The 27,896-nt window shown below is 39.4% G+C and overlaps 2 protein-coding genes across 2 annotated transcripts; one reads left to right on the top strand and one right to left on the bottom strand.

The window, feature by feature from the left end:
• Positions 1 to 11,780: 11,780 nt before the first annotated feature.
• Positions 11,781 to 12,668, bottom strand: LOC138897015 (uncharacterized). Its single transcript, XM_070182966.1, has 2 exons — positions 12,280 to 12,668; positions 11,781 to 12,162 (listed from the first exon to the last, which is right to left on the bottom strand). Exons 1-2 carry the CDS (start codon positions 12,666 to 12,668, stop codon positions 11,781 to 11,783), a joined length of 771 nt encoding a protein of 256 aa, XP_070039067.1.
• Positions 12,669 to 23,321: 10,653 nt separating this feature from the next.
• On the top strand, positions 23,322 to 26,347 carry LOC138897014 (uncharacterized). Its single transcript, XM_070182965.1, has 4 exons — positions 23,322 to 24,078; positions 24,398 to 25,269; positions 25,315 to 25,788; positions 26,225 to 26,347. The coding sequence occupies exons 1-4, from the start codon at positions 23,322 to 23,324 to the stop codon at positions 26,345 to 26,347; spliced, it is 2,226 nt and encodes a 741-aa protein (XP_070039066.1).
• The last annotated feature ends 1,549 nt before the right edge of the window (positions 26,348 to 27,896 follow it).

Here is a 27,896-nt window from a genome sequence, read left to right as displayed (position 1 = left end):
TTTCCTACCGACGGGACCGTGATGACGCCTAACATTTTTCTTGCTAGGCAAGCCAATATTAGAGAATCATTAAACCAATTCCTTATTTCCATTAAGTAAATAATAATAATTAACTAAGATAAAATATAATAAGTACAAAATATTATAAAACTGTATTAATTACTACCTACGCGAACGCGAAGAATGGCACACCAGAACAGCTGCTGCAGCAAAAATCTCAGATTTTCTAAGTGCAAATCACTCCGTAGCCTATCTGAAACTCACCTGAGCCCTCGGGGCTCCAAACCAAACATGCGCACAAGTCTAACAACATCATACGGACTTGCTCGTGTGATCAAATTGCCAAAATAATACCTAAAACTACGAATTTAGCATCAAAAACAATAAAATTCTCAAGAACACATAAAGTTATTATTTTCTCATCGGAATCACGTCACTTAAACTCCATTTCTCACCAAATTTTACAGACATAGTTCAGATATTATAACGGAACTGTACCGGGCTCCGGAACCAAACTACGAGCCCGATACCATCAAAATCAAGCATTAAGCATATACTTTAAAATCATTAATTTTCTGAAATTCAATTTTAGTCAAAAATTTATTTCCCGGGCTATGGACCTCGGAATTTGATTTCGGGCATACGCCCAAGTCCCATAATTTGATAAGGACCCACCGGGACCGTCAAAATACTGATCCGGGCCCGTTTACTAAAAATATTGACCGAAGTCAAATAAAATTAACTTTTTAAGGGATAAATTCTTGTTTTCATAAATTTTCAACATAAAGCTTTCCGGAAACATGTCCGGACTGCGCACACAAATCGAGGAGGATAAATATAAGATTTTTAATGCTTAAGAGTGCAGATTCGAGGTCTAAAATATAAGATGACCTTTTGGGTCATCATATTCTCCACCTCTAAAACAACCGTTCGTCCTCGAACGGACATAGAAGTACCTAGGCTGGTGAAAAGTTGGGGATATCTACTTTGCATATCGGACTCGGACTCCCAAGTAGCTGCCTCAATAGGCTGACCTCTTCAATGCACTCGAATTAAAGGTAACTTTTTTATCTCAACTGGCGAACTTGCCGGGCTAGAATTACCACCAACTCCTCCTCGTAAGTCAAATCCTTGTCCAACTGGATAGAGCTGAAATCTAACACATGGGACGGATCACCGTGATACTTTCAAAGCATGGACACATGGAATACCGGATGAACAACTGCTAAACTAGGTGACAACGCAAGCATGTAAGCCACCTCTCCCACTCTCTCCAGAATCTCAAATGGTCCGATATACCTATGGCTCAGCTTGCCCTTCTTTCCAAACCTCATTACACCCTTCATGGGTGATACCCGAAGTAACACTCTCTCTCTAACCAAGAATGCAACATCATAAACTCTACGGTCGGCATAACTCTTCTGCCTTGACTGAGCTGTTCGGAGTCGATCTTGAATAATCTTGACCTTATCCAAGGCATCCTGTACTAAGTCTATGCCCAACAACCGAGCCTCTCCCGACTCGAACCACCCAACTGGGACCGACACCGCCTACCATATAATGCCTCATAGGGAGCCATCTGAATGCTCGACTGGTAACTATTGTTGTAGGCGAACTCTGCAAGGAGCAAGAACTGATCCCAAGAACCTCCAAAGTCTATGACACAAGCGCGAAGCATATCCTCCAAGATCTGAATAGTACGCTCGGACTGCCCGTCCGTCTGAGGATGGAATGTTGTGCTTAACTCAACCCGCGTACCCAAAGCATGTTGTACTGCCCTCCAAAAGTGCGAGGTAAACAGCGTACCTCGATCAGAAATGATAGACACGGGCACACCGTGAAGACGGACGATCTCCCGAATATAAATCTCTGCTAACCGCTCCGAGGAATAGGTAACTACCATAGGAATGAAGTGTGCAGACTTAGTCAGCCTATCCACAATAACCCACACGGCGTCGAACTTCCTCTGAGTCTGTGGGAGTCCAACAACAAAGTCCATAGTGATATGCTCCCACTTCCACTCAGGAATCTCTATCTGCTGAAGCAAACCACCGGGTCTCTGATGCTCATATTTCACCTGCTGACAATTCAGGCACTGAGCCATGTAAGCAACTATATCTTTCTTCATCCTCCTCCACCAATAATGCTGTCGCAGGTCCTGGTACATCTTGGCAGCGCCCGGGTGAATAGAATATCGAGGACTGTGAGCCTCCTCAAGGATCAACTCATGAAGCCCATCCACATTAGGCACACAAATGCGACCCTGCATCCTCAAAACTCTGTCATCTCCAACAGTAACCTGCTTGGTACCACTGTGCCTCACTGTGTCTCTAAGGACAAGTAAATAAGGATCGCCATCCTGCCGATCTCTGATGCACTCAAACAAAGAAGACTGAGCAACTGTACAAGCTAGGACACAGCTGGGCTCAGAAACATCTAACCTCACGAACTGGTTGGCCAGGGCCTAAACATCCAATGCTAGTGGTCTCTCGCCAACTGGAATATAAGCAAGGCTGCCCATACTCACTGCTTTTCTACTCAATGCATCGGCCACCACATTGGCCTTTCCCGGATGGTACAATATAGTGATATCATAGTCTTTTAATAGCTCCAGCCACCTACTCTGCCTCAAATTGAGTTCTTTCTGCTTGAATAAATACTGCAAGCTCCGATGATCAGTGAATACCTCACATGGCACGCCGTAAAGATAGTGCCTCCAAATCTTCAATGCGTGAACAATGGCTGCCAGCTCTAGATCATGAACATGGTAATTCTTCTTGTGAACCTTCAGCTGCCGCGAAGCATATGCAATAACCTTGCCACCCTGCATCAACACCGCACCCAGACCAATACGAGATACACCACAATATGCTGTATAAGATCCTGAACCTATGGGTAACACCAATACCGGTGTCGTAGTCAAAGCTGTCTTGAGCTTCTGAAAGCTTGCTTCACACTCGTCTGACCACCTGAACGGGGCACCCTTCTGGGTCAATCTGGTCAATGAGGCTGCTATGGATGAAAACCCCTTCACAAATCGACGGTAATAGCCCGCTAAACCCAGGAAACTACGGATCTCTGTAGCTGATGTGGGTCTAGGCCAGTTCTGAACTGCCTCAATCTTCTTAGGATCCACCTGAATACCCTCTGCTGATACAATGTGACCCAAGAAAGCAACTAAACTCAACCAAAACTCATGCTGCTCATGCTCCTCTCGACTGTAAGAGTAGATCAAGATATCATCAATAAACACAACCACAAAGGAATCCAAGTAGGGCTTGAACACCCAATTCATCAAATCCATGAATGCTGATGGGGCATTTTTCAGCCCAAATGACAACAATAGAAACTCGAAATGCCCGTACCGAGTCCGAAAAGTTGTCTTAGGGACATCTGATACCCTAATCCTCAACTGATGGTAGCTAGATCTCAAATCAATCTTCAAAAATTGGATACTTGTTTTTGATAGTGACTTTATTCAACTGCCGATAATCTATACACATCCTCATCGATCCATCTTTCTTCTTCACAAACAACATAGGTGCACTCCAGGGCGATACACTAGGTCTAATGAAGCCCTTATCAAGCAAATCTTGCAACTGCTCCTTCAATTCTTTCAACTCTGGCGGGGCCATGCGGTATGGCAGAATGAAAATGGGCTGAGTGCCCGGAGCCAAATCAATGCAGAAATCAATATCCTTGTCAAGTGGCATCCCCGGTAGGTCTGTAAGAAACACCTCTGGAAACTTACGAATAACCGGCACTGAATCCATGGAAGGAACCTCCGCACTAGAATCGCGAACATAAGCCAAATAAGCTAGACACCCCTTCTCGACCATATGTTGGGCCTTCACATTAGAGATAACCCTACTGGCAGAATGGCCAAGATTGCCTCTCCACTCTAATCGAGGAAACCCCTGTAAGGCTAAGGTCACCGTCTTGGTGTGATAATCTAATATAGCATGATAAGGTGACAGCCAATCCATACCCAGTATGACATCAAAATCAACCATGTCGAGAAGTAGAAGATCTACACGAGTCTCAAGACTCCTAATGGTGACCACACACGAACAATAAACATGATCCACAACAATAACATCCCCCACTGGCATGGACACATACCCAAGAGCACTCAAAGAATCATGGGGCACAACCAAATAGGAAGCAAAATAGGATGACACATAGGAGTAAGTAGATCCCGGGTCAAATAGAACTGAAGCATCTCTACTGCAAACTAAAGCAGTTTCTGTGATAACAGCATCAGATGAATCAGCCTTAGGCCTGGCTGGGAAAGCATAACACCAGGACTGGGCCTCACCACCCTGAACTACGTCCCTAGGACGACCTCTAACTTGCTGGTCTCCACCTCTAATGACCTGACCTCCACCTCTAACAGTCTGGCCTCTACCTCTGGCTGCCTGACCCCTATCTCTGGCTGGCTGAGTAGGTGGTGCATCAACTGGTGCCGGAACCATGGCACGAGAACTCTGATGCTGTGAGTTTCCCGTTGCCCGAGGGCAAAATCTAGCAACGCGCCTCGGATCATGACAAGTATAACATAACCTCGGCTGCTGTGACTGCTGACCTTGAAACTGACCCTGTCGACCTGAATAACCACCCTGATAACTCTGGAGTGGAGGTGCACTAATAAGAGCTGGTGGTGCACTGTAGGCTAGCTGGTCGGAATAATGCATCTGAGAGCCACGACCACCTGAGGCACCGTGGGATGCCTGGAGCGCTGAATGAAACGGCATGGGAAGATGTCCTATACCAAAAGTACTCCTGCCTCTAGATGAGGCACCAGTGAACTCACTGGAATGACGAGGTCTCTTGTCAAACCCCTGACCTCCCTGAGTAAGAACTATTTCGGCTCGTCTGGCGACATTAGCAGTCGCCTGAAAAGAAATCTCACTCCTAGTCTCCTTAGCCATATGCAATCTGATAGGCTGAGCAAGTCCATCAATAAACCTCCTCACCCTCTCTCTCTCTCGGTGGGAAGCAGAAGAATAGCATGACGGGCTAAATCCACAAAACGGGTCTCCTACTGAGTAATAGTTATACTGCCCTGCTAGAGACGCTCAAACTGACAGCGATGCTCCTCTCTCAATGTGATAGGCAGAAATTTCTCTATGAAGAGCTGTGAGAATTGGTCCCAAGTAAGAGCAGGCGACCCAGCTGGACTGGTCAACAAGTAATCTCTCCACCATTTCTTGGCGGAACGAGTCATCTGAAATTCAGCAAAATCGACCCCATTAGTCTCCACTATACCCATGTTCCGTAGAACCTTGTGACAACTGTCAAGATACTCTTGGGGATCCTTTGAAGGAGCACCACTGAAGTGAACAGGAAAGAGCTTGATAAACCTGTCCAATCTCCATAAAGCCTCAGAAGACATAGCTGGCCCATCTTCGACCTGTGCCACAATAACCGGTTGAACTAATCTGACTGGCTGAACTGCTGGAGTCTGATACTGGGGAGCTATCTGCTCTGGAGTGAAAGTGGTGGGAGTCTGGGCTCCTCCTCCAGCCTGAGAGACTGCTGGTGCCATGGGAAATGCGCCAGTCTGGGCCACACTCTCCATAAGGCCCACCAAATGGACCAAAGCGTCCTGAAGTACTAGGGTGGCAATGAACCCCTCCGGAACCTGAGCTGGTCCTGTAGGAACAGTCTGGGCTGGAACCTCCTCGTCAAGATCTATTTGAGACTCCATTGCTGGGGCTGCTACTCGGGTTCTAGGCTGAGCCCTGCCCCTGCCCCTGCCTTGGCCTCTGGCACGACCTCGGCCTCGACCTCTGCCCCGCGTAAGAGTTGCCACTGGAGGCTCTGGCTGCTGCTCAGCTGAGGAAGCAGTACGTGTTCTCGCCATCTGCGAGAGTATAAGAGTAGAAGAGTTTAATCAGTATTGAGAAAGCAAAATCGCACGACAAAGAAGAATAGAAGTGAAACTTGTTCCTAAACTTCATAGCCTCTGGAAGATAAGCACATACATCTCTGTACCGATCCTCCAGACTCTACTAAGCTTGCTTGTGAATCGTGAGATCTAGGCAACCTAGTGCTCTGATACCAACAGTCATGACCCGAAATTTTCCACCGACGGGACCGTGATAGCGCCTAACATTTCACTTGCTAGGCAAGTCAACATTAGAGAAACATTAAACCAATTCCTTATTTCCATTCAGTAAATAATAATAATTAACTAAGATGAAATATAATAAGTACAGAATATTATAAAACTGTATTAATTACTACCACCCGAATCTGGAGTCACAATTCATGAGCATTCTAGAATTTACTACATGTAATAGTCTGAAAGAAATATAACTGTCTGAATGAAAGAAAATAGTAGGACATAAAAGATAGACGGGGACTTCAAGGTCTGTGAACGCCGACAGATCTACCTTGAGTCTCCGGACAGTGGACCAATAGCAAAATCTTGATCAACCTGAGCCGGTACCAAAATCTACACAGAAAGTGCAGAGTGCAGCATCAGTACAACCGACCCCATGTACTGGTAAGTATCGAGTTTAACCTCGGCGAAGTAGTGACGAGGCTAGGACAAGACAACCACATATAACCTGAACATTATAATCATGCTAGTGGCAACAACAGTAAATAAAGAAATAACGCATAAATAATGGGAAGGGGACATACAGTGGGGGAATACAATATAAAGAGTGAGAATAATAAAAAGACAGAATTAAACTGAAAATACTTAAATGAATTGAGCAAATAAAACAACAAAGGAAAACTGCATGACATCACCCTTCGTGCTTTTACTCTCAACCTCACCAAATACATAAATAGAACGGCACGACATCACCCTTCGTGCATTAAACCTCTCATAATATACACGGCATTACCCTTTGTGCTTATTCACTCACAAATCATGGCACGACATCACCCTTCGTGCATTAACACTCACATATCACGGCACGACATCACCCTTCATGCTTTACACTCTTCCTCAAAATATAAATAATGCATGCATGACATCACCCTTCGTGCTTTACACTCCTCCTGTCGCGATCACGATGCACATCGGCCTAAGGCCTTCACGTTCGCGAGTCTTTCTATGTGTTCGCGCAAGGCAGCTCCCCCAAGCCTTCACGTTCGCGACCCATTGGACGCGTTCGCGTAGAAAAACATGACCCCTCCCTCCCCCAGGTCCCTTAAACTATTGCGTTCGCGGGAGACTGATCGCGTTCGCGAAGGGTACCACTCTCAATGCTTCGCGTTCGCGAAGAAGAAAATTCCCCTGCCCCCATTTTACCTTTCGTGTTCGCGACACTACCTACGCGAACGCGCAGAAGGGCACACCAGAACAACTGCTGGAGCAAAAATCTCAGATTTTCTAAGTGCAAATTACCCCATAGCCTATCCGAAACTCACTCGAGCCCTCGGGGCTCCAAACCAAACATGCGCACAAGTCTAACAACATCATACGGAATTGCTCGTGCGATCAAATCGCCAAAATAACACCTAAAACTACGGATTTAGTATCAAAATCAATGAAATTCTCAAGAACACTTAAAGTTATTATTTTCTCAACCGAAGGTTCGAATCACGTCACTTAAATTCCGTTTCTCACCAAATTTCACAGACATAGTTCAGATATTATAACGGACCTGTTCCAGGCTCCGAAACTAAAATACGGGCCCGATACCATCAAAATCAAACATTAATCATATACTTTAAAACCATTAATTTTCTAAAATTCAATTTTAGTCAAAAATGTATTTCTCGGGCTATGGACCTCGGAATTCGATTCCGGGCATACGCCCAAGCTCCATAATTTAATACGGATCCACCGGGACTGTCAAAATACTAATCCAGGCCCGTTTACTAAAAATATTGACCGAAGTCAAATAAAATCAACTTTTTAAGGGATAAATTCTTGTTTTCATCAAGTTTCAACATAAAGCTTCCCGGAAACATGCCCAGACTGTGCACACAAATCGAGGAGGATAAATATAAGATTTTTAAGGCTTAAGAGCGTAGATTCGAGGTCTAAAATATAAGATGACCTTTTGGGTCATCACACTTTTTCTCTTCTAATATGAGACAATGTACCTTTGTCAAGGTGGGAAACTCAAATATTTTCAATTTGCCTCTATTTCCCATTCAACCTCTTTTAAGCTACATTTAAGCTTAAAAACCCAACAATCCCCCACATGAATGGGGAATGGCTATATCACGAAAATATGCATGAAAAATTATGTGATTCGCAAGCAAGGATTAATTACATCTGGATACGTAGGTTTCCCTTTGAACTTTCCATAGTGAACTTATGTCGGATATACTCGGTTAATCGGTAGATTTGATATCTTTAAATCGTCGAACTTTGGTGTATACCTAGACAACCATAAGTCACACAACCAACCCTTAACCGTCTTTGGCTCTCATTGTTGTGTTTGTTTCAGCCATGAACACTGCCTGGTTTCATAAATGCTTAGAGAATTGGCCTTATAAAATTCTCCTTGAAGCGGCTAACACTTCACACTTACATAGGTGATTCCTAAACGTGTCATCCCGTAGATACACTATTTGATATACCCCGTATCAAATTTAGAAATTATTAAAAAGCCTTAATGTTTTATCCTTGGTACTGAACATTGTCTCATCACGAGAATGGAGCAAACTTTTAGTTGACAGTGTTGAACCGTCATTAATGACTTTGTTGTATCTCCTTGAACCTAGATCTTGGGATCTCCAGTCTTCTAGGTAGAGTTACCGCCACAATGGCTTGTTCTCGGCCATAGTCCCATTCCCCTCGATGATTTCTCAACTACCTCTCTAGTTAGGCATTTTGTAAGTGGATCCGACACATTATCGCTTGACTTTACATAGCCAATCATGATAATTCCTCTAGAGAGTAATTGCCTAACAGTTTTATGTCTTCATCGTATATGACAAGATTTACCGTTATACATCACGCTCCCAGCCTTTCCAATTGTCGCTTGACTATCGCAATGTATGCATATTGGTGCCAACGGTCTGGGCCAAAATGGAATGTCTTCCAAGAAATTCCGGAGCCATTCAGCTTCTTCACCGGCTTTATCTAAGGCTATGAACTCAGCCTCCATAGTAGAGTGGGCAATACAAGTTTTCTTGTACGACTTCCAAGATACCGCTCCTCCACTAATAGTGAATATATATCTACTTGTGGACTTAGAATCAGTTGAACCGGTGATCCAATTTATATCACAGTATCCCTCAATCACTGTAGGGTATTTACTGTAGTGCAAAGCAAAGTCTTGGGTATGTTTTAAATATCCCAAAACTCGTTTCATTGCCATCCAATGAGATTGACCTGGATTACTCGTGTATCGACTCAATTTACTTATAGCACAAGTTATATCTGGTCGTGTACAATTCATGATATACATTAAGCATCCCAACACACGAGCATAATCCAATGTGATATGCTTTGGCCTTTGTTCTTTGCTAACGCAAGATTCACGTCAATTGGAGTCTTTGCAACTTTAAACCCTAAGTTCTTGAAGTTTTCAAGTACTGTCTTAATATAATGAGATTATGACAATGCTAGACCTTGAGGAGTCTTATTGATCTTAATCCCCAGAATTAAATCAGTAACTCCCAAGTCCTTCATATCAAACTTGCTAGTTAGCATACGCTTAGTCGCATTTATGTTGGAAATGTCATTACTCATTATCATCATTTCATCCACATATAAGCAAACAATGACTATGTGATTTGGAAAATTTTAAATGTACACACATTTATCACATTCATTTATCTTAAAACCAAATGACAACATTGTTTGGTCAAATTTCGCATGCCATTGTTTGGGCGCTTGTTTTAGTCTGTAAAGAGACCTAACAAATCTACATACCTTCTTTTCTTTACCTGGAACCACAAACCCTTCAGGTTGTTCCATGTAGATTTCTTCCTCCAAATCTCCATTTAAGAAGGTCGTCTTAATGTCCATTTGATGAATTTCAAGACCATAAACTGTAGCTAATGCTACTAACATTCGTATGGACGTAATTCTTGTAACTGGAGAGTATGTATCAAAATAATCAAGACCTTCTCGTTGTCTATACCCTTTGACTACAAGTCTTATCTTATATTTATCAATAGTGCCATAATCTTTCATTTTCTTCTTAAAAATCCATTTAGAACCCAAAGGTTAATTTCCAGGAGGAAGATCAACCAATTCCCATGTATGGTTGTTCAATATGGATTCTACTTCACTATTGACTGCCTCTTTCCAAAATAATGATTCCGAAGAAGACATAGCTTCTTTAAATATTCGAGGCTCATTTCCAATAAGCAAGTCACAAAATTTGGTCCAAATGAAGTAGACGTTCTTTGACATTTACTACGTCTTGGATCCTCATGATTAAATGTACTTTCTTTTGTTTCTTCCCGAGGTCATTTAGATCCTTCACCAATCGACTCACATTCCTTTTTATACGAGTATATATTTTCAAAGAATTCGGCATTATCTGATTCTATAACCGTATTATTATAAATATCGGGATTTTCTGATTTATGAACCAGAAATCGATATGCTTTACTATTGGTCGCATATCCTATGAAAATACAATCAACGGTTTTCGGTCCTATTTTTACTCTTTTGGGTTTAGGAATTTGCACTTTTGCCCAAACACCCCCACACTTTAAAATAATTTAAATTGGGCTTTCTTCCTTTCCATTTTTCATATGGAATGGATTGTGTTTTGCTATGGGATACTCGATTTAGTATCCGATTAGCCTTAAGAACGGCTTCCCCCCACAAGTTCTGTGGCAAACCAGAACTTATCAACAATACGTTCATCATCTCTTTTAATAAACAATTCTTCCTTTCCGCAATCCCATTGGATTGGGGCATGTAAGGGGTCGTTGTTTGATGAATTATTCTATATTCTAAACATATTTCTTCAAAAGGAGATTCATATTCACCACCCCTATCACTTCTTATCATTTTATTTTTCTTGTTAAGTTGCGTTTCAACTTCATTTTTGTATTGCCTGATTGTGTCTATTGCTTCATCTTTACTATTAAGTAAGTAAACATAGCAATATCGAGTACTATTGTCAATAAAAGTTATGAAATACTTCTTTTCACTGTGAGATGGTATTGACTTCATGTCGCAAATATCTGTGTGAATTAAGTCTAAAGGATTTGAATTCCTTTCAACTGACTTTTAAGGATATTTAACATACGTAGATTCCACACATATTTGACATTTTGATTTGTCTCATTCAAAAATAGGCAATACTTCCAAATTAATCATTTTTCGCAAGGTTTTATAATTGACATGACCCAAACGTATATGCTATAATTCATTTGACTCAAGTAAGTAAGAAGAAGCTGAAATTTTATTATTATTCTCAACAACTATTACATTCAGCTTGAAAAGGTCCTCAGTGAGGTAACCTTTTCCTACAAACATCTCATTCTTACTTATTACAACCTTATCGGATACAAAAACATACTTAAACCCATTCTTAATAAGAAGTCCAACAGAGACTAAGTTCTTTCTAATCTCGGGAACATGAAGGACGTTGTTCAAAGTCACCACCTTACCAGAAGTCATTTTCATAAATATCTTCCCACATCCTTCAATTTTGGCCGTTACAGAATTTCCCATAGAAAGCGTCTCTTCGGGTCCAACAAGAGCATATATAGCAAGCGCTTCTCTAACAGCACAAACATGACGAGTGGCTCCAGAATCAATCCACCACTCCTTAGGATTTTCCACAAGGTTGCATTCAGAAAGCATAGCACACAAGTCATCGACATCTTCGTGCTTTTCAACCATGTTTTTTTGCTTGACCCTTCTTCTTGTCTTTCTTTGGAGCACGACAATCTGCAGATCTGTGTCTAGCTTTTCCACAGTTGTAGCAATTTTCGTTGAACTGCTTCTTGCTTGGGTTGCTTTTCGGTTCATATGCCTTCTTCCTCTTTCTATCCTCAACAATGTTTGCTCCCATTATTGTTGAGTTTCCACGGCCTTTCTTTTCAGCAACTTTGTTGTCCTCTTCGATTCTCAACTGAACAATGAGATCTTCAAAGGACATCTCCTTGCGTTTGTGTTTCAAGTAGTTTTTGAAGTCCTTCCACAAAGGAGGCAACTTCTCAATCATTGCTGCAACTTGGAATGCTTCATTGATGACATGACCTTCAATGAAAATTCTGTTAGTAGAAACAATATAATTAATACTTTCAACATTAGTATTAATTTGACTTATACCTTCAGCAAGGAGATCGTGAATAATCACTTGCAATTCCTAGACTTGTGTAATAACAGACTTGCTATCTACCATTTTATAGTCCAAAAATTTAGCGGCAACAAATTTCTTTAACCCGGCATCTTCCGTTTTGTATTTTCTTTCAAGCGCTATCCACAGTTGTTTTGACGTCTCCATATTACTATAGACGTTATACAGATCGTCCTCTAGTCCGCTAAGAATGTAATTCTTGCATAGAAAATCAGAATGCTTCCACGACTCAGTCATGAGAAAGCGTTCATTTTCTGGAGTTTCGTCGGGCAGAACAGGAACATCTTCCTTAATGAACTTCTGCAGACTTAAAGTCGTCAAGTAGAAGAACATCTTATGCTGCCACCGCTTGAAATCAATCTCGGAAAATTTTCCAGGTTTTTCTGCCGGATGCCGGTATTGTTCGGCTTGTCGATGCATTGCCAATCACCATAGGAACAGTCTGGTTCCTGTTGTCATTCGTCATTTCTGTAAAAGAATGACACAAACAAACGTTAAAATCACGTAGATTTTAATCTCCACTGGAGTAGAAAATCACACAGGTTTTAGTCTCCAGAAACAATGAGTATAACACAAATACAGAAAATATTAAATTCCTTAAGCTTGTTATTATTATGTATTTGTAAAATAATTCTGGAGAAGATAAAATAACATATAAACAGAAATGTAAAAGAAATAGAATTTAATCTGAGCCCACTGAATTCACAGTGTTTCCTTAAGGAATTTAATCCCCTCCTAGTACCCAAGGTTGTGGATTATTTCCTCTCAGGATAGAACGAATTACACACTGGTGTAACGATACTTCAAATCCCAGTGTTTCAGCGAACACAAAGATCGGTAGCAAATCACATTTACTGTTGCTTTTTTTTGTAGTTAAAACAATGCAGAAAAAATGAGGAGAAGTCAGAAATTTGTATGGAAAATCTGAGAGAATGGACTGGTATTTATAGCCAATGTTGAGCTCAAAACTGAAGAGGTGCAACTCTTCAAAAGGGTTGTTTGTATAAAAAGGCCATAAATTAAATGGCTTTTACAAAAAACAAAGGGCATATACTATTCCGTTAGATTTAATATTAATTTTTCGTTAAAAAAAATAGATATTTAATAACATTTCTGTTAATATTTATTATTAACAAATAAATTTGGTCCAAAATCCAAAATCCGAAGCCGAGCGACGACGACGACGCGAGGCTTGCCTTCTTCTTAACTCTTTAAGAGCTAGAAGAAGTGCAATTGTATATATATACCCATCAAAACTTTTTCCTCTTCCAATATGAGACAATGTCCCTGTGTCAAGGAGGAAAATATTTTCAATTTTTCTCAATTTCTTGTTCATCCTCTTTTAAGCTACATTTAAACTTAAAAACCCAACACAAACTTATTAAACACAGTACGTGAATGCCGAAGAAGTGCAACTGCCGAATGTATTTCAATGGCTTAATCCACCCAACCTCATTATTCTAATCATTGTCAATAATAAAATAATCATTACTTTATTCCCTTATTATTACAAATTATTGGCTAATCATTAGTATCCAAATTTTAAAAGCAGCAGAAGAATGATTTCTGATGCATTCTAAGGTTCCCAAAACTTAAATCATTATTACTACCATCAAAGTGCCAATCATCGGCAATCATTACATCTTATAAACCAAAATCAAGAAATTTTTACCAAAATAACTCTGCATAGCAGTAGCTTTTAACCCAACCCAATATTTTATTACTACCTTTACTTTCTAATCATTACCATATCACTAGCTAATTATTACAAACATCTTTATAATTATTAAACATCTTTTTAAAGAACCCATTTGTTTATACTTATATTCTAAGTCTAAAGTTGGACTAATTTCAAAAATTACCTATGAAAGCTCACACAGTGACGGCTTTGCTCGCCGACGGGTCCTGACTGTTTTGCTTCTTCTTTTGTTCTGTTTCTTCTTCTCTCTCTCTTTTTTTTTTTTTTTTTTTTTGGGGTTACGCCTTGTGTTTCTTTTCCTTTTTTCCTCTAATCCCTAGGTTACTAAAACATAGCAGCCGCAAAAGAATGGGCTTGGCCTACTCCTTATTTAATAACTAGTAAATTTATTCGCGTTACGCACGGATATAAATAAATAAATTAACATTTTCTTTTACATATTATAAATTTAATCCGTATACATATAAATTTTGCATGTGTATAAGAAAATTGATTTTATATCTAACACTCTTCATATCATTGATTTTATAGAGAGTGGATCACTAGAAGAAAGACAATCATATTGTAGCAAATTGGAATACATATTTAAGATAACACTACAATCAAGATTTAGTTCAAAAATTGATCATCTAATGTCTGATTTCTGGAAAGAACTTGTAAAAGCCTTTACCTATTTCCTAGTAGTGTTATAAACTTTTAAAAAAAAGAACCTTTATTCAAAACTCTTTTAAAATCTAATAGACATGCAATTTCAGAAAGTTCAAAAGCAAGCATCACGAACCCAAGTGGAGAGAACAAAGAAGTAAGATCATAATAGCTACGGCTTGATCCTGAGACCTGTGCTATCTTCGGCCTAAATGCTACCTAGCTAAATCAAACATACATAAAATAGACCTCATCGCATTCCCGCAGCACATCAATCTTCTCGTAAATTCACTTGTCTGCTTCTAAATGGACGATTTAGCTTCAGAATGTTGACCAGCTTTCTGAGGATCGAGGAAGCAATCCAATTTTCAATAGTTTCATACTTTTCAATGGGCATTTCCTCACATTTATCTTACAACATCAAGGTGTTCTACCCGTTTGTATTATCCCTCTTTCTTTTCTTGCCTTCTTCGTCTTTTTGTGTTGTTATTTTAGAAGCATCATCGTCAAAACTTGAGAGGACAAGTAACAATATCCCAACACAAAGTTTACACTTTAAGAAATTACCAATTCGAATTGCTGGTCAGTTAAAAAAGGAAAAAAAGATCTCTAAACATCATATATATTATGTACCTCATATTATTGTTCTTAGTAACAGAATAACTCCACGGTTTTGAACAGGAAAGTCTCATTTTCTGTGTCCACATTTTATCCAGATCTCATGATTATATTTAGTTTAATCCATGTTGATGAAATATCTATAAGATGGTTGAGTAAAATATAAACACACGGTGGAGAATGAATAGAAATTCTTTCTTGTAAAGAATCTCTAGTATCCTCATATTCGATATTAATGGAAAATTCTTTCTTATAAAGTAAAATCTAAAATAAAGAGAAACAAATCTAGAGTTAGTTAACAAATGCAACTCAAGAATATTCATATATTAGAATAAAGCAAATCCGAGAAAGAGAAGCACAAAGAGTAAGAGGTCAGTTGCCAATAATACTTTAAAGGAATTGTGTATCCAAATCCGTAACAAAAGAGAGTCGAGAGATCAGTGAGTTCTCTCATTTTTATTGCATCTACAATTCAATTAAATTCTATCAATAACAGTTTAATGGTAAGCCGGTGAGTTCTCTCGTTTTTATTGCATCTACAATTGAACTAAATTCTATCAACGACAGTTTAATGGTAAGCCGGTTAAACATTTCTCTTTCAACAACTCAACAGTAAAGTTGATGAAACATTCAATTCGCTATCCACGGCCAAAGCTTATCACACATCTAATAAGGTGATATCAAATCTTATCACACAGAAATTGAGAAGGAAATATAAAATTCATCTTCTAAAGCACTTCCAGTCACTATACTTAAAGTACTCAAAAAACCATTACTGACATCTCAGTCAGAATTCAAGAAATAGTTCTTATACCATGACTGATATCTAGGAACAGTAAATATGAACTTCAAAAGTTATATGGATTTTTAATTCCAAAAAAACTTAAAAATAATGATTATCCACCTCTGTTATGTAATATAACTCTATGAAATTTGTTTGCCAAATGCATCCAGTAAAATCTACCATGCAAATAATATGATCAAGATGTACTTTGGCTATTTCTTATAACTGTATATTTGTTGACTAAAACGTTAAACTGTATTTTGATTTATTCATATTTAACCCTACGTTTAAGTTCAATATAAAAGTTATAACATAAAGGTAGATTTGTAGAGAATTTCTCTTCTTATTGATTATATTTTGCTTATTATTTCTTTAGACCATATTGTCAAACACATAAAGAACATGATATAGACTATTGTTTCTTTCAACTTTTCATATTAATAAGAGTAGTTACCTAATATTCAACAAATTGTTAGGAAATTAATGCTTCCAAAATCCCAAGAAACACTTCATAGAGACCCACGTAATTCTTAAAATTTTAATTAAAAGAAGATATGAGATAGCTATGAGCACCTAATTTTTGACTATATTTGAATTTTTATCACCTTCTACTATGTAAATATTTACAGAATTTAATATATATATATATATATTTTAGCTTTGTTACACTTATATATATATATATATATATATATATATATATATATATATATATATATATATATATATATATATATATATATATATATATATATATATATATATATATATATATATATATATATTATTAATAATTTAAAAGGTCAATTATTACTATTAGTATTATTTTTATCTTTATTTTTAAATAAAATGAATTAAAAACCGAAATTAAATAAAAATTAATTATTATTATTATTATTTTTTTTTTTAAAAAAAAACAAATTTCGGATGGGAATTAAAAAATAGAAAAAGTAGAAATATAAAATTAAAAAATAAAAGTAAAAGTAGGTAGAAATTGTTTAATAAAAAAAGTAAAAGAAAGTGGAAAATTTAAAAAATAAAAGTAAAAGAATGTGAAAATTTTAAAAATAAAAAAGTAAAATAAAGTTGGAATTTAAAAATAAAAGTAAGGGTATCTGATTTTGTTTTTAAAAAAAAAGTAAAAGTAAGTGGGAAATAAAAAAAGTAAAGTAAAATAAGTGGGAAATAAAAAAAGAAAAGCAAAAAATTAGGATTTTAAATATATTAAAAATAAAAAAAGTGAGAAATTTAAAAATAAAATTAAAGGAAAGTGGGAAATTATTTTTTTTAAAATAAGAAAAATGGGAAGTGGAAATTCTTTTTAATTAAAAATAAATAAATAAAAAATAAAAAATAAAAATCTAAAAATTCCGAATTTTTTTTCTATAAATAGAAGAGAAATGTGATAAAAAAATAGAGAGAGAGAGAGAGGAAAAAATAGGGAGGAAGGTATTGAGAAAAATTTATTTTCTTCTTCTAGGATAAGAAAATTTCTACTCGTGTCATTCTTTCTTCGGCTTTCTTTCGAAAAATCTAGCAGCTTCACTACCCCAAAACCACCAGCCCTTGACCACTTTTGAGCCATCATTAACCTCTCCCCCCTCCCCCCCCCAAACAAAGCTCCAAAAATAGCCACTAAATCGTCAGTTTTGCAAGGTCGATTGAGGTTGCAAGTTGAGATTTGCCGCTCGAGTTTTCCGTGGTCCGAATGGTCCAGTTGAGAGCTATCCGATCATTGAGTGGTTGTAATTTAAATCCACAATCATCAATACAAAGGTTCATTTCTCTTTCTATTTTTTTTTCTCGTTAATATTTTGGGTCACTCTGTTTTAATTTAACTTTGAGTATGATATGATCGAGTTCGCATCTGAGTGTGCTAAGATTAATTTGTTCTCATGTTGAGTATTTATTAAGATTAATTTATTGTCCTTTTTAGTAGTTCATATGGTTAATTTTATTGATGAATATGTATTAATTTGTTACTTTTCTTATTTATTCAATGAAGTAATGGCTTTCCATTTTAGCATGCTTTAGTTTCATTTTAATCTCCTATCTTAGTGACTAAATTGATCCTGCCTGTATCTATCTTTTCCTGCCATAAATTTAGTCTAATTTCAAATATTGATTAGCAGTAAAATTATAAGAGATTAGGTTGGGCCATGATTGGTGTAAGACTTTAATTGAACTTCCCTAGCGTATTTATGGGCTAATTGTTGCACATGACCCAAAACAAATAAACATTCACAAGCTAGCCAACGTTTTCCATAATTAATTTACTTCATTTCCTCCATAACAATATACATACCTCATGACCTTACAATAATGTCAAAATTAGTAATTGAATAATATTCGAACACCGTAGCTTGATTTAGGCGCGATTAATAATAAATCATCGTGACTATGAGTACGATTCCTGTGGCATAATCATGATACGTAAACCTCAATTCAAGTGCGCGTTTCACGCGACTTGACCATAACTTCAAATAATAATAAAAACAAACATGTTGTAAATCGCGGGTGCGTTTCACGTGGCGCGGTTCGCAATGTGTACCAAAACGACAAGTGTGCGACATCGCGACTTGTTCAAATAAATTTCATAAATATTTAAAAGCGATAAAACATAAAAATGCACAATGGGTTTAAAACATGTAATAAATCAGATAATTACGCCAAGTATTAATTGTTAAGCGACCGTGCTAAAACCACGGAACTCGGAAGTGCCTTACACCTTCTCCCAGGTTAACAGAATTTCTTACCCGGTCTTCTGTGTTCGCAGACCAAAAATAAGAGTCAAATTTCCTCGATTTGGGATTCTAAAATAAATCGGTGACTTGGGACACCATAAATTATTCCAAGTGGCGACTCTGAATAAGTAAATAATCCCATTTCGAATAATGTCACTTAAATTGGAAAAACTCCCTATCCCCTAATCCCTCGGGAAAAAGGAGGTGTGACAGCTCTGGCGACTCTGCTGGGAATAAGAACCCAGAATCTCTGGTTCAGGGTTCAGAATTTGAGCTTAGAATAGCTGTTATACTTAGCTTTTATTTATTATCTGATTTTTACGTGTTTGAGCCTAATGTGCTAAATGCCATTTGTTACCGCTTTGATATTGCTTGAACTGTATATAAACTGTTACGAAACCTTCTTCTCTCTGAGTTTTCTAAATCTTTTGGGAAGCGTACGCTTCGCGTGGTTTCTTTTTTGTTAGAGTCATACCCTAATTTTAGAACGAGGTTCGGACAAGTTGCAAAGCCGGTGAAGCTTTTGTATTCCCGGTACGTTGCTCCCTTCCCCCCCCCCCCCCCCCCGGCTCGAGTTGTCTGCTCGGGTAAGCCAGGTCTAGAACAACACACCTAGGATCTAAACCTAGAATAACATAGCCTCATGCCGGATCCCTAGTAGAAACTTTTATTTGCATCACGTGCATTTGACTTTGGGGACTCAACATAGGGGTTGGGTCCGTCTAGGACAGGTGTACCAAATATATTGGACCATCTTGATGCATTTTACGTGCTATTTGTGCATATGTTTGTTTCGTCTTGCATGTTGACCGACTTCTAGAATAGGGAAAGGGAACCAAGAAAAAACAAAGAGTGATGTAAAAAAAATAAAAAAATTTACCTGGTTTTGAAAATCCAGGTATTTGAAAAATACTGAAACTCTGAAAAAAAAGTCATTTTCAAAATAAGTCGTATTTTCCTATTGCTCCAAAACCTACCGAATTACGCGGGTCTGATTCTCATCGGATGTGAGATACGTAGGCAACCCCTATCAGGTCCGACCATATTTTTTCAAAACTAACCAAAATAGGAACCTTTTGAAACATGATCATCACCCGGGGTCGTTCTTGTCAAAATAGCCTGAAAACATTCTCATGGAGCGCCGGAAGGCTGTTTTTACAAGAATAGCCACAATGTAAACCCAACTCAGTCTTTTCTCCTATAACCAACCTCAGTTGGCAGAAACAACCCTAAAAACTTTCCTCAAGTGCTGAAAGGGCCGTATTTGCAAAAAAAAAAAAACACTTTTTGTTACGAAATTTACTGATTTGGATTTTTAAAATTAACCACTTTGTGTTTTTGGAAAATGTGTCGGTTTTGATTTTTGTCCTCAACTTGTGTACAGAATGAACACCGTTGAGAATGTACCTTTTCGAGTCGTAGATGAGATTCCACTGGGACTCCACATGTAGTGGAATGACCTGGGGGACGTCAGCAAGCTTTATGTGACAAAGGCTTTAGGTAGGCTCACCGGGCTTATGAAAATTAAACCAAGGGTTGATATAATTGAAGCTTTGATACCGTTTTGGGACCCGACGCACAATGTTTTCCATTTCTCTGATTTTGAGTTGACCCTTTTGCTAGAAGAGATGGCAGGTTATGTTCGTCTTGACGGGAATCTCAGGCACCGATATACAATAGCACCAAGACATGTAACTCCTCATAAGTGTTTGGACCTTCTGAGCATTAGCCGACAGGTTAAAGATGGAAATTTGGCTAAAGGATTTTGCACATTCCACTTCTTATACAGCCGGTATGGGGATCCCCGAGGATTTGAGGCTCCAGACAATGGTTTGAGTCATCAGGGAAATAAAAACAAATGGGAAGCACGCAGAGGTTTAGCCTTCGTAGTTGCCTTTTTAGGAACTCTGATATGCCCAAGGAGTGACAGACATATAGAGCTAGGACTTGCAGGAATGGCCGACTTTATGGTCAAAAAGGCAAACGACACTCTTATACCGATGATTCTCGCAGAAATCTATCGAGCTCTGACCGTCTGTCGAGCTGGGACAAAGTTCTTTGAGGGTTGCAACTTGCTTTTGCAAATGTGGCTAGTGGAACATCTTTGCCATCGCCCTAGGTACATGAACTACGGTCTGACCGGACTCGATTGCATTGAAGAATACGAAAATCGGGTAAACGGTCATGAGTTACCGGAGGGTATTGAAGCTTGGTTCGCGTATTTGGGTTTTTTGACCGCAAACCGAATTGAGTGGACTTTTAGTTGTCTTACGGTCAACGAGGTTATTTACATATCTGCCGGAGTGTGCTTTCTTTTATTGATGGGACTTTGGAGTATTCAGCCATATGCTCCACATCGAGTCCTACGCTAATTGGGAAGATACCAAACAGTCCCTTATGATGAAGATTTGAGTCCACAAGTTATAGAACTATGCCCAAAAGCCGCATTCCCAGAAGAAAAGGTTCGCCAGATTTGGCACCAATGTAGGTTTCTGGAGCCACAGACTCAAGTACGAGATTGTTCCTCGGGTGAAGTAGAATCTAACTACACAGCCTGGTATGGTAAGAGAGTTCGAGTCGATCAAGAGACAGAACAGCCCGCCAAAAGACCCCATGTCCAACAATTCACCGATGGAGCGCGAGAACAGTGGGTTTGGTTAGCTAAAGAAAAGGAATACCGGACCACCATAAGCAAGCTAGAGGATCAAATCAAAAAACTCAAATTTAACAGTAGTTTGCAGGTTGCTGAGGATGAAGGAGAAAAGAAAAGGTTGGCCCGAGAAAATGAAGCCCTCTGAGCTCAGATTCAGAAAATGAAAATAGTTGCTGAAAACCCAATAAAAAGCGAAAAAAATGAAAGACTCATAAGCAATCTGAGACGGAAAGTTCATGATTATGGGTTTGATTTGACAAAGGCCGAGGATGAATTGGCAAAAGCTCGGGCAAAATTGGCGAATAATGCAGAAGAACGGGCAAGGTGTATTCAGCATTTAAAGAAAAAGTATGATAGAGGGGTCGCGATCTTAAGGGAAAAGCTGACTAATCTCGAAAATAAAATGGTCCAACAGACAAAGGATTTCAAAGCTGAAAGAGAGTATTGCTATACATCGATTTTTCGATTGGAAGAAGTCATACAACAATTGCAAGACCAAAACCATATGGCCACACAAGTGTTGGAGGCCCGGTCTCAGCAAATTAGACGCTTACTCCAAGAAAAGGTCGTCATTAGAATGGGGATTAAATAAATCGTTGATTACGTCGTAATGAAATGCCATGAATGCGAAGATATGACCAGGTCCATGTTCTTTACTTCTATGATGACTTTTGTTCGTCATGTGATGGATGATTTAGAGTACCTTCAAGAAGAGATTGTATGCAGGCCCACGTCGAGACCGAGTGATGTACCACGAGGCCCCGGAGTAGTATTAGAGGCTCTTATGTATTCCTATTTATTTATTTATTTATTATTTTTGGCTTTGAGTCTGTATTTTTTACCTTTTCGAGTCTGTTTTTTTGTTTTGAGTATGTATGTTTAATCATTAGTATTTTCAAAATCTTTGTAATAGAAAAACCCAAAAAGATTTTATTTAATGAAATGTTGAAAAAAACCAAAAACCAAAATTTTCTTTTATTTTATTCTGCATTTATTTCCTGAACTACGTAATGATCTGATTCATGCGGCGTCATGATACGTAGGCAATCCCCATCGGATTCGATCGTAGCTATAGACAATCTGAGTGAAAAATAAAGAAAAAGAGAGAAAAAGAAGGAAAACTGAGTGAACAAGAAAGAAAAAAGAGTGAAAAATAAAAGAGCAAAAACAACAATAAGGGAAGGAAAAAGAAATAAGGATTCGAAATTTGAGAAAAGAGATAGTAAAGCCGGGATAAAACATACAGTCGTTGCAAAGACATTTAAAAACATTTAATTTTTTAAGTGCATTGCATCCCCAATATGCAATTCCTTATCTCTTAAATATCTCAAACTAACCAGATTGTTGTGTATGCAAATAACAAAGGTCCTGTTTAGGTGGTTGGTTTTGTGGTAATCTGGCTTCCCATCCTTACTTCACGAGATCTAAAGGCAGTGTTCCTATGGCCTCTGAAAGTCATCTACCAATTATTGAGCCTGAGGATAGTCCTGTATCGGCTATTCCACAGTCAGAGTCTGCAGCCACTGAGGAAAATAGGAGGTTGCGCGTCCGCATGTTAGAAATGTAGGACGCTTGGTCTAATGGCAAAGAACCACCCAGTATAATCCCCGGATTTCCTTAACTGCTTCCCAGGACGAGTGGAATCTCTAATGTCCCAATCCCCGTAACAAACCCATTTATCCCGTTTGGGTACCCCACTATATCGTCCAATTTCACCGGTATGCCTTCTGAGGGTCGCCCCCAGGCACCGTTTTCAGGGGTACCTTCTACATTATTCACCGCACCACCAGTCTCTACTACGGCACAACCAACAGTTCCCAGGCCATGCTTCAAGCCTTCAACTTTCACTTTTCAAGTCCCACAATTTTAGCTAGACAACGCTCATGTTACCCCAAACTCTTACCCTCAGCACCCGCAGTTTGAGTCTCCTATGGAACAGGAAAGAGCTATGAGAAACCCTGAGCAAGAAGAGATGGTTCGGAAGATGAAAAGCCTCGAAAAAGGTCTGAAGAACATGCAAGGCCTGAGTGGCCAAAAGAGTGTCTCCTACTCCGATCTGTGTATGTTTCCTCATGTTCATTTGCCCGTTGGTTTTAAAATGCCAAAATTCAAAAAGTACGACGGGCACGGAGACCCGATCGCTCATTTGAAAAGATATTGCAATCTGCTGAGAGGGGCAGGTGGAAAAGAAGAACTTTTGATGGCCTATTTCGGGGAGAGCTTGATGGGAATTGTGTCAGAATGGTATATAGATCAGGACATCTCCCATTGGCAAATATGGGATGACTTGGCCCGAGATTTCGTCAGGCAATTTCAATACAATATTGATATAGCTCCAGATAGGAATTCTCTGACCAATTTCAAGAAGAAAACCGCGGAAAGCTTCCGTGAATATGCTATCAAGTGGCGTGAGCAAGCATCCAGAGTGAAACCGCCTATGGATGAGGCAAAAATGGTCAATGTTTTCTTGCAGGCCCAAGAGGCCGATTACTTTCAGATGATGATGTCTGCAATGGGCAAACCTTTTGCAGAGGCCATAAAAATCGGAGAAATGGTAGAAAATGGCTTGAAAACTGGCCGAATCATAAGTCAATCTGCTTTGAGAGCCACCTCCCAAGCCATCCAGAACGGCTCGGGAGGTTTAGCAAATCGAAAGAAGAGGGAAGAAGGAGCCATGATGACTTCAGGTTTGAGAGGCCCCCATCGATCCTGCGATCATTCTTACCTGCCTTCCAGAACCCCACAACACTACTACTCCCATCAAGATGCAGCATATGCCGTGGCACCGCCTCCCTATGCGGTGATGAATGCCCAACTACACGGCCACAACAACACTACAACCAAAACCGAGCTCCACCTCCCAGAAATAACCATCCTTACCAAGCTCCATATAACCCCCGTCCCCCCAAAAAAATTACCAACATAATACACACCCTCGTGAGCATCCTAGGAGAAACGACTTCAGCCCTATTGGTGAGTCCTACTCTAGCTTGTTTCCAAAATTAGTCCAGATGGGTCTATTGCAACTTGTGCCTCCAAACCGGAAAAATCCGGAATCTCCATCATACCGGCCCGGTACTAGGTGTGCCTATCATTCAGGGGTAGAGGGTCATGATACGAAGGATTGTTGGACTCTCAAGAGAGCCGTTGAGAATTTGATAGAACAAAAACGAGTGGTGCTGAGGGACGAGGAAGTCCCCAATGTGACTAACAATCCATTACCGACTCACAACAACGAGTTGGTCATTAGAATGATTTGTGATGATAAAGAGTTTTATCCAGCTTTGAAAGCTATTATCGCCATTGTCGATTCAGAGGCAAGACCTAAAGCGGCGGTGAAACAAGCCAGAAATGAGAAGAAAATCACTCTAACTCCTCAAATTACAGAAACAAATACTGAGGCAGCACCTGCTAAGGACGCAATTCTCTATGTTCCTAGGGCCCCAAGGAAAGAACAACTCATGTTGAACACTCCCAAAAGATTTGAGCAGAGGAAAGTTACGCTAAATGTGCCAAAGTTGTATGTGCCAAAAGGGACTTATGTGGTGCGGGGGCCGGTAATTTCACCAAGGCTGAATGAGCCCGTGGTTATTAGCCACGCACCACAGAGCCCTATGAGAGACCCCATTGCAGTCCCCTGGAATTATAGCAAAATAATGGTTACTTACAAGGGGAAAGAGATTATGGGAGAGGTGAACGAAATGAACCAACCTAGGAAGTACCACAAACCAGAAGAGCAAAAGATGTTAAAACTGAGCAAGGATAAACGGTTTCCTCCTAAGAAGCCTGTGAGTTCTGAGGAAGCAGAAGAGTTTTTCCGAAAAATAAAAACTTCGGAATATGCAATAATTAACCAGCTCAGGAAGACTCCTTCCCAGGTTTCACTTTTATCTCTTTTTATTAGCTTAAATGAACATTAGAAGGTACTCCTGAAAACATTGAACGAGGCATATGTCCCGGTTGAAACTTCAGTTGAACAACTGAAAAGAATGGCTGAACAATTCTTTAAAGTTAATAGGATTTCCTTCAGCCGTGATGATTTGACCCAAGAGGGAGCCACCCACAACAAAGCCCTTCACTTGACTGTCAAATGCGAAGGTTATTATATGAAGAGAGTCATGCTAGATGGTGGGTCTGGGGTTGACATTTTCCCTCTCTCAACGCTCCAGAGGATGAAAATTAGAATAGAAAGAATCCGACCAAACAATGTATGTGTGCGTGCTTTTGATGGTGTCAAACGAGACACAATAGGGGAAATTGATTTGATTTTGACCATTGGCCCTGTGGATTTCGAAGTAACTTTCCAAGTTCTGGACATGGATACTTCATATAATTTTCTCCTAGGAAGACCATGGATTCACACTGCAGGAGTTGTGCTCTCCACTCTTCATCAAATGGTCAAATTTTAACATGAAAACCAAGAAATTGTTGTCCACGGGGAGGATGAACAGTCCATTTACAGGGACCCTTTAGTCCCATGTCTCGAAGCTAGAGAAGAAAGTGAGCACATTGTCTACCAAGCCTTCGAAATTGTGATCGCTGATCAATGCAAAGAAGGGCCCCCATTCCCTCATCCTTGCTTATCTAATGCCTCGGTCATGGTAGCCACTGAAATTATTAAACATGGGTACAATCCCAGAAAGGGGCTCGGGGTATATCTATAAGGCATCATAGAGCCCGTTACGTCAACCGCCAATGAGAAGTTCTTCGGCGTAGGTTTCCGAGCTACAAAGGCCGATAGAAAATGGGCTGATGAGCGCAAGAAAAATGGGTGGGTCCTGCCTCAGCCCGTTCTGCATCTCATCAAGTCATTTATTGATCCCAAATATGTAGAAGAAGAAGAAGAAGAAGAAGAATAAGAAGAAGAAGAAGAAGAAGAAGAAGAAGAAGAAGAAGAAGAAGAAGAAGAAGAGGCCTTCACAGCTGAAGAGATTGAGGATATTTGTGAAGCCATGAAACGAATGTTGTATGAGTTCCACATGGTCCAGCCGGGGGAAGGAACGAGCACTGCTGAGGTGTTATACATGGGGCCAAATGCCAAGCTTCAGAATTGGAAAGCTACCCCATTCCCTGTCAGGCGGAAATCCCGGTAGTCCAGTCTTGCCATCTTTTCTACATTACGAGTTATTTCAGGGTGTAACTCGAATTTTTTTATTTTATTGTCTTTTGATTTTGATGTAAACCCTCTTATCTTCAATTCAATGAAATGAAATCAATATTTCATCATCAATGGATGTTTCCTTTTTCTTTATTCTAATTTTGCTATTTTTCTTATCTTTTCCTTTTCAGTTCTAATAATGCGTACTTAAATGACATGACATGCTTGCGGACTTCATGCCCAGATCCTAAAACGATGTCTAACTGTGAAATAATGAATCAAGATCCAGAATATGATGAAGATGAGGCTTTTAGGGAAATAAATCGAGAATTGAAACAATTTGAGAATAAGCCTAAGCCAAACATAAATGAAACCGAGCCAGTTAATTTGGGCAGTCCAGAAGAGGTCCGAGAAACCATGATAAGCATTCACGCCGATGAAAGAACTAGGGATGTATTGATCCAACTTTTGTTTGAATTCAAGGATGTGTTTGCATGGTCCTATGATGATATGCCAGGTTTGAGCGTTGACTTGGTAGTATATAAATTGCCAACTTACCCCCGTTACCCACCCGTACAACAAAAGCAAAGAAAGTTTAAAACGGAAATCAGTGATAAGATCAAAAAAGAAGTCTCCAAACAATTAAAAGCTGGTGTGATTCGGGTGGTCCGATACACCACATGGTTGGCTAATGTGGTCCCAGTGCCAAAGAAAGATGGGAAAACCCGAGTGTGTGTTGATTATCAAGATTTGAACAAAGCAAGTCCCAAGGACAACTTTCCACTGCTAAACATTCATATTCTTGTTGATAACTGTGCCAAACATGAGATACAGTCTTTAGTGGATTGTTATGCTGGGTATCACCAGGTTCTGATGGATGAGGACGACGTAGAAAAGACGGCTTTCACCACGCCGTGGGGCACTTATTGTTACAGAGTCATGCCATTCGGTTTGAAAAATGCCGGGGCAACTTACATGAGAGCCATGACTGGCATCTTCCATGACATGATGCACCAGGAAATTGAGGTGTATGTGGATGATGTGATCATTAAATCCAGAACACAAGAAGGCCATGTGCAAGATCTGAGAAAGTTCTTTGAGCGTCTGCGCAGGTATGATTTGAAATTGAATCCAGTCAAATGTGCATTCGCAGTTCCATCTGGGAAACTTCTGGGGTTTATAGTCAGCCGGAGGGGTATTGAGTTAGATCCGACAAAGATAAAGTCTATTCGGGATTTGCCACCTCCGAGAACAAAGAAAGAGGTCATGAGTCTGCTAGGGAGATTGAATTACATCAGCAGGTTCATTGCTCAGCTTACTACCACGTGTGAGCCCATATTTAAGTTGCTGAAGAAAGATGCAGTGATCAAATGGACAGATGAATGTCAAGAGGCTTTTGATAAGATC

The sequence above is a fragment of the Nicotiana tomentosiformis genome, chromosome 8 (assembly GCF_000390325.3).
Source record: "Nicotiana tomentosiformis chromosome 8, ASM39032v3, whole genome shotgun sequence".
In the NCBI taxonomy this organism is placed as follows: Eukaryota; Viridiplantae; Streptophyta; class Magnoliopsida; order Solanales; family Solanaceae; genus Nicotiana; species Nicotiana tomentosiformis.
This window is presented reverse-complemented; position numbering and strand designations above follow the sequence as displayed.

Coding starts and splice junctions, on each gene's coding strand:
- LOC138897014 (XM_070182965.1), top strand. CDS start 23,322: ATGGAACAGGAAAGAGCTATGAGAAACCCTGAGCAAGAAGAGATGGTT. Junction 25,270..25,314: donor TCAGGAAGACTCCTTCCCAG/GTTTCACTTTTA, acceptor GAACATTAGAAG/GTACTCCTGAAAACATTGAA. Junction 25,789..26,224: donor TCTCCACTCTTCATCAAATG/GTCAAATTTTAA, acceptor CCAAATATGTAG/AAGAAGAAGAAGAAGAAGAA.
- LOC138897015 (XM_070182966.1), bottom strand. CDS start 12,668: ATGCATCGACAAGCCGAACAATACCGGCATCCGGCAGAAAAACCTGGA. Junction 12,163..12,279: donor TATAAAATGGTAGATAGCAA/GTCTGTTATTAC, acceptor TTCTACTAACAG/AATTTTCATTGAAGGTCATG.